Below are 17,111 nucleotides of genomic sequence, written 5' to 3' on the forward strand. Positions count from 1 at the left end.
GAGACATCTGTTCACATGTTGCCAAGCAATCCTGATCGCTACCACCTGTTGTGCTTATCAAGGCTTCCTGGCAGAGCCTTTGACTAGGTTGGTGCTGCCATGGGGATGGGGTGTAGAAGTGTATCCTGGTAGTGTGTTGCCTAACGGTGTGCTAACACTCAACTAACCCCCACATCATAACAGGATAAATGATCTAAAACATCCCAAGAAGTAAAAACAGGAGCATGGGATGTCCCCACGCAGGAGTTTTCATTCACCAAATTGACCTTTTCCTGCTCAGGTCTCTTATGGTGAGGAAAACCTCCTGGCCCTATGCCAACTGCAATAAAACGTGTTTCAACAAAGCCTTCTTCCATATTGAAAATCGAAATAACATTGACATCTAGCCAGGAAACTTTAATTTGTCTGTAAATATATTACACCGGTCATAAAATCTTATGGATCGACACAATAGGGTTTTTCTCAGGGGTGGTGTGATTGGTCCCATATCATCAGACTCAATGACATGGGACTTTGCCTCTGGGCCAGTCCTGCCCTCAGAGGGTCACACTCACCTGTAAATAGGTTATAAGTGAGAGACTGACCGTAACAACTCTTAGCAGCCCGGATTTACCTGTTTGTCTGTGTTGTGTTTCAGTGACAACAACCTCACGTCTCAAACACACACCTACAACTGAAGTAAGTGTCTTATCATTAAGTAACAGAAATTAGATAAGGTTTGACTTTTTTATATAGGCAGTGTTGTATCCAAGTGATTTTTGGTTTCTTTCTGGGCTTATTGTGGAGAGCTTTTATGTGGACACATTTTGCAATGCTGTGTGTGTAGCAGGCACAGCTGTGTTTGTGTAAACAGGATATCTTCTTGTCTTTCACCCACACATCCAATGTGTGTAAAAATGTGTCAGTGGAGTGTTTGTTACAGGTTAATCTAAACATACCAGAAACATTATTCATACACTAGTTCAATTAAACATTCATATTTTCTTTATACTCTTATTATACAACAAAAGTCTAATGTTTCAATTTAAGTAAACATTTCTGAATCAGTACTTTTGATAGTGGGACCCAAACTGAGCAAATAAATGTGGTTCCACTTTATTTGGATACTCCATCTGTAGATGCTCTGTAGACTATCAGTAATATTTCATCTATCTACAACCATAACCCTAGCTCTAGCTCTAACCCTTACCTGAACCCTTATCCTAACCCTAAACTTATCCCTTACCCTAAACTTAACCCTTACCCTAACCCTTATCCTAACCCTAAACTTAACCCTTATCCTAACCCTAAACTTAACCCTTACCCTAACCCTTATCCTAACCCTAAACTTAACCCTTATCCTAACCCTAAACTTAACCCTTATCCTAACCCTAAACTTAACCCTTACCCTAACCCTTATCCTAACCCTAAACTTAACCCTTATCCTAACGCTTATTCTAACCGTAACCTTAACAAGCAATTGCCAATCAACAGAGTTTGTTGATAGTATGACCATCTGTCGAGCATCTTTCCAAATAAAGTGGGACAGTAAGTTTTGTTTGGAAATTCAGTCGTGGCCAAAAGTTTTCAGAATGACACAAATATTCATTTTCATAAAGTCTGCTGCCTCAGTGTCTTTATATATTTTTGTCAGATGTTACTATGGAATACTGAAGTATAATTACAGGCATTTCATAAGTGTCAAAGGCTTTTATTGACAATTACATGAAGTTGATGCAAAGAGTCAATATTTGCAGTGTTGACCTTTCTTTTTCAAGACCTCTGCAATCCGCCCTGGCATGCTGTCAATTAACTTCTGGGCCACATCCTGACTGATGGCAGCCCATTCTTGCATAATCAATGCTTGGAGTTTGTCAGAATTTGTGGGGTTTTGTTTGTCCACCCGCCTCTTGAGGATTGACCACAAGTTTTCAATGGGATTAAGGTCTGGGGAGTTTCCTGGCCATGGACCCAAAATATCGATGTTTTGTTCCCCGAGCCACTTAGTTATCACTTTTGCATTATGGCAAGGTGTGACAGGGCTGAAAGGCAGTGGAAATGATTTTTGGAGATTCAGTATATTTGCATGGCAAAGAGTGACTTTGCAATTAATTGCAATTAATCTGATTACTCTTCATAACATTCTGGAGTATATGCAAATTGCCATCATACAAACTGAGGCAGCAAACTTTGTGAAAATTAATATTTGTGTCATTCTCAAAACTTTTGGCCACGACTGTAGGCTATTGGAACCTGAAGATCTTTCCAAAGGTGATATTTCTTGGAAATTAATACACAGTTGCAAAACAGGAGCTGTAAAATTGTTTTTGTGTGATGCCATTAATCAGTGGTGGAAAAGTATCCTATTGACACACTTGAGTAAAAGGAAAGATACCTTAATAGAAAATGACTCATGTAAAAGTGAGAGTCACCCAGTAAAATATTACTTGAGTAAAAGTATTTGGTTTTAAATATATTTAAGTATCAAAAGTAAATGTATAATGCATCATATGGGATGATTTCTGTATTTTGAAAGATACATATCTTGAAAACTTTACTGCTGACAGGCAAAACATTATGAAATACCAAAACATCATTTTTGGGTGGAGTTTTCCTTTAAGCAAACTAGACGGCACCGTTTGTATTTATTTGTATTTATGGAGAGCCAGGGTCACACTCCAACACTCAGACATAATTTACAAATGAAGCATGTGTATTTAGTGAGTCCACCAGATCAGAGGCAGTAGGGATGATCAGGGATGTTCTTTTGATAAGTGGGTGAATTGGAACATTTTCATGAAGCATTAAAATGTAACAAGTACTTTTGGGTGTCAGGGAAAATGTATGGAGTAAAAAATGCATGATATTTTGTAGGAATGTAAAGACGTCAAATTAAAAGTTGTCAAAAATAAGTAGTAGAGTACAGAGTAGTACCTTAAACTATTTTTACTTACAGTGCATTCGGAAAGTATTCAGACCCCTTGACTTTTTCCACATTTTGTTACGTTACAGCCTTATTCTAACATTGAATAAATCGTTTTTTTCCTCATCAATCTACACACAATACCCCATAATAACAAAGCAAAAACAGGTTTTTAGAAATAAAAATAAAAAACTGAAATACCTTATTTACATACAGTAAGTATTCAGACCCTTTGTTATGAGACTCGAAATTGAGCTCAGATGCATCCTGTTTCCATTGATCATCCTTGAGATGTTTCTACAACTTGATTGGAGTCCACCTGTAGTAAATTCAACTGACTGGACATGATTTGGAAAGGCACACATCTGTCTATATAAGGTCCCACAGTTGACAGTGCATGTCATAGCAAAAACCAAGACATGAGGTTGAAGGAATTGTTCGTAGAGCTCTGAAACAGGATTGTGTCGAGGCACAGATATGGGAAAGGGTACCCAAGAACACAGTGGCCTCCATCATTCTTAAATGGAAGAAGTTTGGAACCACCAAGACTCTTCCTAGAGCTGGACGCCTGGCCAAACTGAACAATAGGGGGAGAAGGGCTTTGATCAGGGAGGTGACCAAGATCCTGATGGTCACTGACAGAGCTCCAGAGTTCCTCTGTGGAGACGGGAGAACCTTCCAGAATGATAACCATCTCTGCAGCACTCCACCAATCAGGCTTTTATGGTAGTGGCCAGACAGAAGCCACTCAGTAAAAGGCACATGATAGGCCACTTGGAGTTTGCCAAAAGGAACGTAAAGGACTCTCAGACCATGAGAAACCAAATTCTCTGGTTTGATGAAACCAAGATTGACCTCTTTGGCCTAAATGCCAAGCGTCACGTCTGGAGGAAACCTGGCACCATCCCTACAGTGAAGCATGGTGGTGGCAGCATCATGCTGCGGGGATGTTTTTTAGGATTGACGGAAAGATGAACGGAGCAAAGTACAGAGAGATCCTTGATGAAAACCTGCTCCAGAGCGCTCTGGACCTCAGACTGGGGCGAAGGTTCACCTTCCAACAGGACAATGACCCTAATTACACAGTCAAGACAACGCAGGAGTGGCGTCGGGACAAGTCTCTGAATGTCCTTTAGTGACCCAGCCAGAGCCTTGACTTGAACCCGATCTAACATCTCCGTAGAGACCTGAAAATAGCTGTGCAGCGACACTCCCCATCCAACCTGACAGAGGTTGAGAGAATCTGCAGAGAAGAATGGGAGAAACTCCCCAAATTGAGATGACTCAAGGCTGTATTTGCTGCCAAAGGTGCTTCAGAAAGTACTGAGTAAAGGTTCTGAATACTTCTGTGAAATGTGATATTTCTCGTTTTTTATTTGTAAAAAATGTGCACAAAAAAAAATCTAAAAACCTGTTTTTGCTTTGTTATTATGGGGTGTTTATGTGTGTAGATGAGGGGGGGGAAACAATTTTATGTAAAGTGACAAAATGTGGAAAAATTCAAGAGGTCTGAATAATTTCCGAAGGCACTGTAAGTACTTTACATCACTACCATTAATGATTATAAACCAGAGATAAGCATAAGTGTTCAGACTCAATAAAGTCATAAATCCACTAGATGAAACACTTTTTAAAATATATTTTATTACATATGTTTAAAGGTAGACTTTGCTCTCACACAGTCAAACACAGTATCAGCATGTGCAGAATGTGCAGGGGTTCTCTTCATGCTGTTCACTGGGTGGTAGCCACGGGACCAAAACAGCAGAGAAGTTGAGCCTCACGCGTCACCCTGTTAGTTGTCGTGGTAATGTACCCAATAAATTGTTTACTTTCTGCATCACCATCATATCGATGAGTCTACCTATAAAGGACAGCATTGTAACTATAATGCAATTAAAGGACATGGAAGCATGGTCATACATCTACAATTAGAATATCAACAATTATCTTAAATATTTAGAAGTCATACTTTTGAGTGCTGTTCATATGCAATAATCAGAACTAAATGTCTTATCTCTGCTCACTGGTCACCATAGCAGCATCCACCCGTAGCAAGCGCTCCAGCAGGTATATTTCACTGGTCGCCCCCAAAGCCAATTCCTCCTTTGGCTGCCTTTCCTTCCATTTCTCTGCTGCTAATGACTGGAACGAATTGCAAAAATCACTGAAGCTGGAGACCCATATCTCCCTCACTAGCTTTAAGCTGTCAGAGCAGCTCACAGATCACTGCACCTGTACATAGCCCATCTGTAAATAGCCCATCTGTAAATAGCCCATCCAACTACCTCATCCCCATACTGTTATTTATTTATTTGCTCCTTTGCACCCCAGTATCTCTACTTGCACATTCATTTTCTGCACATCTATCACTCCAGTGTTAAATTGCTAAATTGTAATTATTTCACCACTATGGCCTATGTATTGCCTTTACCTCCCTCATCTTACCTCATTTGCACATGCTGTATATAGACTTTTTTTTCTCTATTGTGTTATTGATTGTATGTTTATTTATTCCATGTGTAACTCTGTGTTGTTGTTTGTGTCGCACTGCTTTGCTTTATCTTGGCCAGGTCGCAGTTGTAAATGAGAACTTGTTCTCAACTAGCCTACCTGGTTAAATAAAGGTGAAATAAAAAAATTAAACAATTAAAAAGAGATAGTTCAGCCAAATTTAAAAAAAAATACATATTGGTTTCCTTACCCTGTAAACCAGGGGTGTCAAACTCATTCCATGGAGGGCCTAGTGTCTGCTAGTTTTTGTTTTTTCCTTTCAATTTAAACCTAAACAACCAGGTGAGGGGAGATCCTTACTCATCAGTGACCTTAATTCATCAATCAAGTACAAGGGAAAACCCACAGACAATCGTGGATTGAGCTTGACACTTGCTGTAAACAGTCTATGGACAAGGTATGACAGCAATCAATCCGTTGCTTTTGTTTACCTGACCACTATTTACAAATGCTAACTTCTTAGCTTTTGTGACACAAATCCAATGCAAGTCAATTGTCTTGATATTAGCATTTTTTACTGGGTAAGGATACAAGTATGTAATTTGGGTAAATATCCCTTTTAACATGTCATTGTATGCATTAGTGGGAGTTTGTTTGGTGAGATTGTTTGTGCTGTCAAGAAAAACAAATGCTGCAATAAAAGGGTATACTGTTATTGGAGAACGTAAGGCCTTAGTGTAAGCCGCATTTCTACGTACCCAGTGTCAGATGAACTGGTGGATACCATTTTTATGTCTGTGCGTGCAGTATTAAGAAAGTTAGAGGTAGTTTGGCGAGCCAATGCTAGCTAGCGTTAGCACAATGACCAGAAGTCTGCAGGGATGGTAGCGTACGCTAGAGACGTCATAGTGCACGCAGAGACATTAATATGGTATCCACGAGTTCATCTGACCCTGGGTACGTAGAAAAACAACCTACTTGCCAGAATCTTGTTGTATCCCTGTAAAGATGGACTTTTATGGAAACATTTAGAGGAGAATGCTATTCGTGGTAAATGCAGGATAATAATTTATCCTCAAAGTCAAAAGAGCTTAATAACTACACAGAGCTCAGGGTTACAGTTAATGACCCAATACAATTCTCAATGCAGGGAAAGAGAAGTTGGAACGGACTCTAGACTGACAGTGTTTAAATATTCAGTTGCTTTATGAATTGACACCTTGATTGCGATATAATGGCACCGGTTAGCTGACTAATCATTAATATAGTCACCAGGTTAGCTCAATCATTTAAGGTATGATGAACACACTGTAGGTGTGAAGAAAGGAATAAGTGCTGAGTAATTAACGAAAAGCGTAGTTAGCTGTTTTGAAGTTGTAAGTAAAAAAAGTTGTAAGTTGTAAGTTTAAAAAAATGTAGTAAGTAAAAACAAAATCTACAAAGTAAATATTATAATGTTGCTTGACACAGAAACACAGGTTTTAGTGAAATTCTCAGTTCAGTGTGTCATCCACCTCAAGTAATCTTAAATTGTAGCAGTGTTTTAAATAGACATGCACATTGTCCTCTGTTTTCCATTGTTCTGGGGCAGAGCAGGGTAAAACATTTTAATCAGACAGGCCAAGTCTGTCTGATTAAAATGAGGTCCTTTCCCGGTAAGAAAAAATTATGATCTCTTTCCCCACCCAGCCTAAATCCTAGTTGAATCTTTATAGATGTGTTCTGATAATGCCCAGATATAGATCAAAGGGTGAAAGGATCAATACTTGGACTAGGTGAGGGATTTAAGGTCTATTTCCTTGGTTACTGTTGATCTGTGAGGTATAACAGAATCTGTACTAGGTCAGTAAGATGGAATGGTGAAACTAAACAAGGAAAGGTTGTATAAGGCTTGTTTTTTTTACCAGAAAACTCTTCAATGTTTACATTTGAGAGTCACTAGATCAAGTTTGAGGGCACAATGAAGAAGGCTCCAGTTTTTCAAAGTAGGCCGTCTAGAGAAACCTGCAATGAAGGAAAGTACAACTTTGATGTTAAACATGTTAAACTTTTGTTGCCAATGGGAATCGGCAATGCATGTGTTATGGTTGTATAGCATGTTAGGACAAATGAATGGAACGTTCTGGACGACTAGTGAAGCGAACACCAAGGAAGGGGAAACCCAGAAGTCTCTCTCCTTTTGGCTGTCTTGGTTACAGTAATCATATTGCACAGGAAGTTTCACAAAGGCATGTTCATTTGACATCTGATTTTGCCTTTCATTTTGACTCATCCTGTCTTTAATTCTGTCAAATTATAGAAAATATTTATTGAAATGAATGAATGTGGATATAATTTGGACTATCATTAAATTGTATCGCACAGCTTTTTACTGTGTTCCCCCTAGCAAATCACAGTTCTCGTAAATAATCAGCCAACAAGATAATGTGTTTTCACAGCATGGGCATGACATTGTCACGGTCATTCAGGTGCTGATAGCCTCAGGCAAGGTGTGACCTAGCCTGTTTCCTCAAACATGGAGGGTTCTCTTCAACAAACACAGAGCAACCTGATGACATTAAGCTGGCTTGTAATGGAGATGGTCTCTCACCAATATCATCCTTTCCTAACCTCAGCCCTTGTAAAAAGAGACTAAACTAGACCTAATAAAAACGCTTTACTTTACGTGTACTTCTACCTATAGGACTGTGTACAGTATATATTATTTTCTGTTTTACTAATCACACTAACCTCACAAATATATATATTTTTCAGGGGGAGGGACGGCACAAGAGCCCTTGTTAAAATGAATCCAGGCATGGACCAGCAGCAGTGTATCATTGATACCCAACACATCACGACACACACCATGGGCAGAGGAGATCTTGGCCGGGGGGAAGGGGAGAAGAAGCTGCGCTACATGCTGAAGGACGGTAGCTGCCCCGTGGTGTTCCACCAGTCCCCGGGCCAGTGGAGCTTCTTCCTGGCCGACATCTTCACCACACTGGTGGAGCTCCGCTGGAGGGTCATGCTCCTCATCTTCTGCCTCTCCTACATCCTCTCCTGGCTCTTCTTCAGCGTCCTCTACTTCCTGATTGCCTACGTCCACAAAGACCTGGAGGACCAGGACACGGCTCCGTGTGTGGCGAACGTCCGCAGTTTCACTTCCGCCTTCCTGTACTCCATGTCGACCCAGGCGACTATCGGCTACGGCTTCCGGGTGATGACGGAGAACTGCATGGTGGCCATCGTGGTGGTGACTATCCAGGCCCTGATGAGTTGCTTCATCGACACAGTCGTCATCGGCATCACCGTGGCCAAAATGGCGTGCGCGAGCAAGAGGGCGCAGACAGTGGGCTTCAGCAGCTCCGCCGTGGTCAACGCGCGCAACGGCGCCCTGTGCCTTGTGTGGCGTATCGCCGACTTCCGCAGGAACCACATCCTGGAAGGCACCGCCCGGGCGCAGCTGGTCCGCCCCACGAAGCACCCCTCTGGGATGATCTCCGTGACCTACCAGGACCTAGACATCCAGAGTAGACACCTCATCCTGGCCACCCCGGCCAGCATCGTTCACAAGCTGGAGCCTGGGAGCCCCCTCTACAGCCTGGGACCGGACAGCCTGGCGGAGGAGGACTTTGACCTGGTAGTGTCCTTCACCTACACCGGTGACTCCACAGGCATCCTGCACCAGACACGCACGTCTTACACCCCGGCAGACATCCGCTGGGGCCAGCGCTTCCAGGACATGGTGCAGGTGGGGAGGAGGCACTACAAGGTAGACTATGCCCTGTTTCATCAGACCACCTGGGTGCAGACACCCATGGTCAGCGCCCAGGAGGGTGACAGGGGGAGACCGCCGCCCACGGAGTCTATCGTCCAATCGCAGCAGCCGTTTGTGAGATCGAGCAGGAAATTCCGGAGGTCCTTGGCTGATGTCAGTGAGGAGGTGGTTCAGGAGGCGTGGCTCTGATGACGCTGTGATAATCCCAAAACAGCAGAGACAGATAACTACACTGATGTCAGTGAGGAGGTGGTTCAGGAGGCGTGGCTCTGATGACGCTGTGATAATCCCAAAACAGCAGAGACTACATTGTTACATTATCGTTATATAGTACATTATCACACAGGACTTCAGGAAAGGACTTGAGTAAGTGGAATAGGGTAGTTTCATTGTAAATAACTATTTTATATCATATTTTATACTCCTTTGTTATATCCTTTATGAATGTAATAATTTAACTGTTATTAAATAAATAAACAAAGCGTACGTTGTTGAAGTCACATCTGACGTCCAAAAGGTCTGTCCTCATTTGAACGTCTTTGTTGTGATGGACAGACTGCACCACATTTAAAATAAATATACTTTTTTTCTGATGTGATGGTCGTAAAGTTTTATTCAAATACAAAAATACCTCCCATGTTTCTTTAGTGAAAAGTCAAAAAGATGAAGATTGATTATTGTGCATTGTAGTGAAGTCATATGCAATATATTTACAGTTCCATTCTAAACCATGTGTTTAATTCAACCTGCATCACATTCTACACTGGGGTTAAGTCACAGAGCTGTTCGTTATCACTGACGACTGCGCCAGTACCTCTATATCACCACCTTGTGTTCAGTGTGTGTGAGTGTGTGTGTGCGTGCTGTACTGTAGACAACTATACTCAAAAAAAGTATAGGAGATGACCTAATAAACGGATTACTTAGTGTAAGGTTGATTAAAATAATGTATATATTTTTTAAATAATGTATATTATTATAACAAAATTGTAGTATTATTTGTAATAGCCCTTTTATCGGTCTATTATTATTATCGTGTGCGCGCATGGGCTTTGAACATGATGAACTATTTGATGCCGGAGTCCAAACAAGCGCTGTAGCTTTCTATTGGTCGACTACAACGACAGGGCGGGGGATAGGCACATGTGTTTTCAAAGTCCGCCCGTGCAAAGCAAAGTATCTTCTTCAGCTGAAGAGGTTGATGGCAGTAATTACGATGTCTATCCGGATATCACATATGAATGGTGGAACCCAAATATGGATATTAACGCAAAAACCTACCTGGATGCATGGGATGTATTAGAATAAATTACCGCTGATTTGCTCTCGAAAAATCAACAGGTAAACAATGTCCCGTTACTTCGTTCTAACGGTGTAGTCTAAGTGGGAATAACGGTGCAACCGTGAATAACGAGTCTTCTGTATAATGTTAGCCTACAAATTGAACCGGACATACCCTACTTTATTTCTACAAAGAGTGATCATCTAAAATATAACCAAAGAGGCATTGACAGTGTTCAAGCAAAAATATTGTTATTTATTTCAGTTTTACTGTCTTTGATGAGGCTGTCTCATATGTATAGTGTTCAACAAGCACTTTTTTTCGATATACTTCAGAGAGTTAGGGAGTTAAGTATTCTGTGGGTTATAGGCTACTAGTTGTGTGGGTATCGATGCGTCAGCGAGGTTCAAGTATGTTTAATTTAAGCTACTCATATCCAATGAATAGCCCAGGTAATGCTCCCTTATCAGTTGGAAAGTGTTTTGACTTGACAACGGAACATAAACCGTGACTTTCTTCCTTCCACCTGTCACGCAGAGAAAAAAGGAGCCTGTAGGCCAGCCCAGGTTGATATGATTATGCCCAGTAGCCTACACCCATTGCTTCAGAAAATAAATAAATATATATATATATATAATTAATTTAACAGTGTTTATTCATCGCTGTTTCTTATAGTGTGTTTCTGTATTTGATTATTCAATTGGCCGTTATAGACCTATGCATGAATTATGACAGTCGGCCTAGCCTACCTAAATATATTAAGCTACACTTATTTGATTATGATCCGAATTTAAAGTTAGACTAGGAAAAATATTTCTCTCAAACATAATGTTAATTCTGACAACCCTGATTCAAAACAATGAATTAAAGCCAACTGTCAACCCTGACATCCCATAGTAGCAGGTCATTCCATAATGAATGGTGCTGCAGTGCTGCTGAATATTGGATATAAATTATTGATCTATTCTTTGCAATAATATATATTTTTTAAAGGAGCAGGTTTATGTAACCAGTTTCCATCTGTCTCAGCTGGTCCTAATTGCACGCAGGCAAAATAAACAGTTGCAGTCTGTGTGGTGCAGCTAAGCCCAGTGCACACAGTCACACTCTGATGACCTGGTTAGATAAGGGTTGATGTGGAATCTAATGAATGGACTTCACAATGACAGATTTCATTTGAGGAAACAGATTGGGCGTAACTGAGGCGTGCTGTTTGTTGATTTCCAGCCCAGTCTTATTTGTTGTCCCTGACTTTCTGGACTCGGTAGACAGTATCAGTTTGATACTGTAGCCAGCGTCTCTGCCGGTGTCTGACGTTCATGTTCTTGGTCTGTCATATTATGTCAGTGTGTATACAGGATATCTTTCCATTGGCTTATCCTTTCATCATTACGCTTGTTTTAGCCTTGAATGTATTTAGTGGTGTTGGTGTTGTGGTACAACGCAGGTATTGGTAGATGGTCAGTGGGGCCAAATGACTTGTTAGATAGCAAGGAAGCATAGTGATTATGAGGTGGTTGTGGTCTGATCTGGCCTGTTAATTGTAATGTGTGGTGTGTGGTGGTGTAGTTAGTTTGCTGGAGAAGATTAGGACGTCCCATAGGAAGCTCATTCACAGTGAACCAGCCTCTATCTCTCTCAGGATAGTAGGCCTGGCCTATGGGTCATACGTCGCTACATGAAATATTCACCGATAACCTCATGAAATGCAGATGTAAAAATAGAAGTTCTTTTTATTTTGTCGTTTTATTCCAGGTGTTTCACTGATCTAGTGGGATCTCAAGAGTTCAGCTGTCTTGTGTGTTCACCACAAACATGATGGATTCATCATCATACATTACATTTTAAGTAGGACTTTGTCCATTTAAACCAAATACTTGTTGAATTACTTTTTGTTGTTGAAGGAGAGTATTGTATATGGAATTACAAGGGGATGCAGAAAGGTGGGAGGGAGAGTTTGGGAGGTGGAGTTGGGGAGTAAAAACCCCAGTCTCCGGAGGGAACAATATTTATGCATAGCTCCCCAGGAATTAAGCTCCAATTCCTCTATTCCTAGTCAACCTGACAGTGACATCACTGGATGAGTAAAACAGAGATGAGGGACTTGGATGAGATGGAGCTTTCAAGACAACTGGGAACTCTGGGAAAAATCATGATGTCAGTGATCTTCATGTCGGAAAGTCTGAGTTCTAGAAAGATGCCTAAGTTTCCCGACTTGGAATTCGAAGTTGGATGCTTGTTTTTTTTCCCAGAGTTCCCTGTTGTCTTGAACGCACCTCTGTGCGTTTTCAAAGTCACATTCAGTGTGCAATATTTTCAAGGGATAATTAAATGAATTAAATTATACACACTGATTTCTTCTACTTTAGAGCTTTTATCTTTTACAATCAAAAGGCCTACTTAGTGTACATCAATTGGTAATAGCCTACTCTAAATACCAAGCGTTTACGCCAAGGGAATTTGAGAGTGTGGACACGTATTCACTATCCAATATGTTTCATTGGACAAGACAGATCACACTTCATAACGAGACACAAATGTGTCTTTTCAACCCGCAAGGGCCAACCAAAATAACCATAGTGTACAACCGACTGCCTCTCACACGGGACTTCATCCAAATGACATCTTGACCTTCTCTCTGTAACAGTGGTTCAAATCACTGTTAGTTGTTTTGGCATTAGGGTGGAAGTAAGCCGGCAGACAATAATTCATACCCTGTGGTGCATTCTAATGGCTCTCTCAGGCCACACAGATGCAGTCGATAGTTACTGGGTTTTCTAGTTCAGTTGTCCTTGTTGCTCTGTTGCATGCACTTCAAGGTTATTGTTGCTTTAAAAGAGACCATCCTGTATAGAGCTTGTTTACAGGCTGGCCCTTTAAACCTGATTACATGACTACGTTGTAGAAGTTGTTAAGTTAAGAGTAGAAGAAGAAACTGAACAGGTGTTATTCTATTCCCCTAGTAGATCATTGAAAGATCCCACAGAAAATATGGACTAAAATATGTCTACTTAACTGTTACAGTGGGGGACAAGCATTGGACATTAGCACTATGTAAATAAACAATTGAGGGAAAAATATCAAGTAAAAAGATGTTGGGAAAAGGTATGATCACTGATATTTTTTGCAGAAACCCATATACATGAACACCACAGGAGAACGGCTTATAATAATGTCTGGAACGGAGCAAATGGAATGGCATCAAAAATCTGGAAACCATGGAAACCATGTGTTTGATGTAGTTGATAACATTCCACAGATTCCGCCCCAGTCATTGCCATGAGCCCGTCCTCCCCAATTCAGGTGCCACCAACCTCCTGTGATGGACACACATAGTGGTTCCTTTGTGCTCCAATGACTTGTTTGATTAACATGAACCTGATCTGTAATGTGACTTTCAATTGGCTGGTCTAGCCTAATTAATACCAGCACTAAGCAGAGCTGAGAGGATCTGTTATCTTGTCAGCTGATACAGAACTGGAATAAAAAATGTCTGTCATGTCTACAATCCCTGAGCCCAACATTTACTTAAATATTCTCAAATGTACAGTAGAATGTATTTACTTCCATGTGAATGGTCAAGTTGTGGTGCACATTTGAGTGTTGAATGCATCATTTAGACAATAGGTTGAACGCCGCTGATCTTTCCTTGTGGTTCCACCAATTAGTCTTAACACAGACTTTTCTTTTTGCTTGTCCTTTCCACAGCCCACTTTACGAATGAGGTCCGAGACACCCATAAGAGAGGAGGACTGAGCAGGCCCCTCGCCAGCACGGCTCTCCTCTGGAGAAGCCCAGGTGCAACAGCAGCAGGGGCAGCTTTTCCCCATCCAACTCCCTAGGACCCAGAAGTCCTAAACTCCACATTTCCTGTCTTAGTGGGTCCCCGCGAGCATTCAAAACTGTTTCTCCAACGCTTCTACCAAAAACTCAGACTGTTTTCCAGAGCAGAAGCAGCGGTTGGGCCCAGCTGCTCCTCCTCCCAAGGGGAAGCCATGGGGAGCGTGCGAACCCACCGCTACAGCATTGTCTCCTCCGAGGAAGACGGCATGAAGCTGGCCGCCATCGCCGCCGTGCCGAACGGCTACGCCAACGGCACGGTGGCCAAGGTTCACGCGGCGCAGCAGCAGGCTGTGAGCCGCTTCGTCCAGAAGGACGGCCACTGCAACGTGCAGTTCATCAACATGAGCGAGAAGGGCCAGCGTTACCTTGCCGACCTGTTCACCACCTGTGTGGACATCCGCTGGCGCTGGATGTTGATCATCTTCTGCCTGTCCTTCCTCCTCTCCTGGCTCTTCTTCGGCTTCGTCTTCTGGCTGGTAGCGCTCTCCTACGGCGACCTGGAGAACGAGACGCAGATGTGCGTGTCTAACGTCAACAGCTTCACCGCCGCCTTCCTCTTCTCCGTGGAGACGCAGACCACCATTGGCTACGGGTACCGCTACGTCACCGAGGAGTGTCCCGTGGCCGTCTTCATGGTGGTCTTCCAGAGCATCTTCGGCTGCATCATCGACGCCTTCATCATTGGCGCCGTCATGGCTAAGATGGCCAAGCCCAAGAAGAGGAACGAGACACTGATCTTCAGCCACTACGCTACGGTGGCCATGCGGGACAGCAAGCTGTGCCTGATGTGGCGCGTGGGGAACCTGCGCAAGAGCCACCTGGTGGAGGCCCACGTGCGCGCCCACCTCCTCAGGTCGCGAACCACGGCCGAAGGCGAGTATATCCCCCTGGACCAGATGGACATCGACGTGGGCTTCGACAGCGGCGTCGACCGCGTCTTCCTGGTGTCGCCCATCACCATTGTCCATGAGATCGACGAGGACAGCCCCTTGTATGAGATGAGCAAACAGGAGCTGGAAACGTCCAGTTTGAGATGGTGGTGATCCTGGAAGGTATGGTGGAAGCCACGGCCATGACCACCCAGTGCCGCAGCTCCTACGTGGCCAGCGAGGTTCTCTGGGGCCACCGCTTCGAGCCAGTCCTGTTCGAGGAGAATAACTACTACAAGGTGGGATTACTCGCGCGCTTCGAGAAAACCTACGAGGTGAGCAGCACGCCCCAGTGTAGTGCCAGGGACCTGGCCGAGAAGAAGTCTCTGGTCTCTTGCTCCAACTCCTTCTGTTACGAGAACGAGGTGGCCCTTGAAAAAGTGGAGATGGAGGAGACGTTTGACGAGGAGAAAGAGGAGGATGTGGGAGGAGAAGGAGGAGGTAAAAATGGAGGATCAGGTGCTATTGAGAATGGCATTGAGAACGCAACAGCTGGAGGAGACAAACACAGACACAGTCTCTGTACACTCTGAACACAATCAGGATACCAGGAGTCTGACGATGCCTTCAGAAGCAAGGCCTCTAAGACGAGAATCAGAAATATGACTGCAGAGATGTTAGGGGGGAAATACTACATGAAATACTATTATGATAGGTTTGACCTTTGGCTCCTACGGGCTGTCTGGTACTACTGCAGGATGGCTTGACTGTGAGGTGAGTGTCATTTCTGAGGAGACACTCAGGCACAAGCGAATACAGAATTAAACAGACCAGAGAAAATGATGCAATATTATTTATTCTCTTTACACAAGTCCCTCATCTGGTGGGAAGCGTGGTAGATTGACTGAGAGGAGTTGATGGCTCTTCTGGCCCGTGGCACTATAGGAATGAGACGGGTTAGGTAGCATTTTATACAGTGTGTGTGTGTGTGTGTGTGTGTGTGTGTGTGTGTGTGTGTGTGTGTGTGTGTGTGTGTGTGTGTGTGTGTGTGTGTGTGTGTGTGTGTGTGTGTGTGTGTGTGTGTGTGTGTCGTGCGTGCGTGCGTAAGCCTTTGAAAGTTGCAAGAGAACATTGGAAAGTTGTCACATTGAGACACTCCACACGAAAAAATTATATATACCTATACTTTAGAAGTATTACTATATTATATACTATAGTATTTACTGTAGTGTTTTTGTGGATCTGTCTGTAGTATACTGTAGTATTTCTGTAGTGTTTTGCAGACATTACTCTAGTATAATGTAGTATTTACTATAGCGTTTTTCTAGACATTACTGTATTATACTGTAGTATTTACTATAGTGTTTTTGCAGACATTCCTGTAGTATTTACTATAGTGTTTTTGCAGACATTACTGTAGTATACTGTAATTTTACTGTATCGTTTTGCAGACATTACTGTAGTATACAGTATAGTATTTACTATAGTATTTTGGTTTTATTCTCTTTTGTTATCTGTCTGTGGCACAAATTGGGGCGTGGGGAAGGGAATGTGCAGGACATATGCAAATGCAATATTAGCATACCAATACAATGTGTACTGTAGTATTCTACAGTATTCAAAAAGTATATAGTAAGCACTAAATCAGGGTTCCCCAATTAGTGGCCCTCAGGCCGAATTTATTTGGCCCCCCAAGTTTTCATTATTTATCGTTTTCATTGTTGGACATAAAAGACTGTGAAAACACCAGGAAATCTGTTGCCAACTATTCCCACGCGTAATAGATATGTGATCTTATACAAATATAAGCAAAGTTTGAAATTGTTCTGTTTTAGTCAAATATTATATATTTTTGGTGCTTCTTGCAACCAATTTGCAAATGATTTGTAATTATGTTCCTGGCCCCCCGACTACCTGCTCAAGAAAAATCAGCCCGCAGCTGAATCTAGTTTATGATCCTTGCACTACATGATCGAGGGATACTACAGTGTGGAGTGCAGT

The 17,111-nt window shown here is 42.3% G+C and overlaps 1 protein-coding gene, 1 long non-coding RNA gene and 1 pseudogene across 4 annotated transcripts; 2 read left to right on the top strand and 1 right to left on the bottom strand.

Moving 5' to 3' along the window:
• Positions 1 to 549: 549 nt before the first annotated feature.
• Positions 550 to 9,709, top strand: LOC116352957 (inward rectifier potassium channel 16-like). Of its 3 annotated transcripts, none has more exons than XM_031818172.1 (2): positions 550 to 678; positions 8,111 to 9,709. In XM_031818172.1, exon 2 carries the CDS (start codon positions 8,142 to 8,144, stop codon positions 9,303 to 9,305), a length of 1,164 nt encoding a protein of 387 aa, XP_031674032.1. In that variant the 5' UTR covers positions 550 to 678; positions 8,111 to 8,141; the 3' UTR covers positions 9,306 to 9,709. The 3 variants fall into 3 exon arrangements, with proteins under 3 accessions (XP_031674032.1, XP_031674033.1, XP_031674034.1); XM_031818173.1 differs by lacking the exon at positions 550 to 678 and adding an exon at positions 5,684 to 5,813; XM_031818174.1 differs by lacking the exon at positions 550 to 678 and adding an exon at positions 5,692 to 5,937.
• LOC116365772 (uncharacterized) lies at positions 4,527 to 4,978 on the bottom strand. Its single transcript, XR_004208149.1, has 2 exons — positions 4,930 to 4,978; positions 4,527 to 4,766 (listed from the first exon to the last, which is right to left on the bottom strand). It is a non-coding gene; the product is annotated as an uncharacterized LOC116365772 (long non-coding RNA).
• A 582-nt stretch (positions 9,710 to 10,291) lies between the features above and the next one.
• LOC109897426 (inward rectifier potassium channel 2-like) lies at positions 10,292 to 15,826 on the top strand (annotated as a pseudogene).
• Positions 15,827 to 17,111: the final 1,285 nt, after the last annotated feature.

This window comes from Oncorhynchus kisutch, unplaced genomic scaffold, assembly GCF_002021735.2.
Source record: "Oncorhynchus kisutch isolate 150728-3 unplaced genomic scaffold, Okis_V2 scaffold1279, whole genome shotgun sequence".
Lineage (NCBI taxonomy): Eukaryota > Metazoa > Chordata > Actinopteri > Salmoniformes > Salmonidae > Oncorhynchus > Oncorhynchus kisutch.

Bases quoted from the DNA above. Each gene is read 5' to 3' on its own strand.
- LOC116352957 (XM_031818172.1), top strand. From the start codon at position 8,142: ATGAATCCAGGCATGGACCAGCAGCAGTGTATCATTGATACCCAACAC.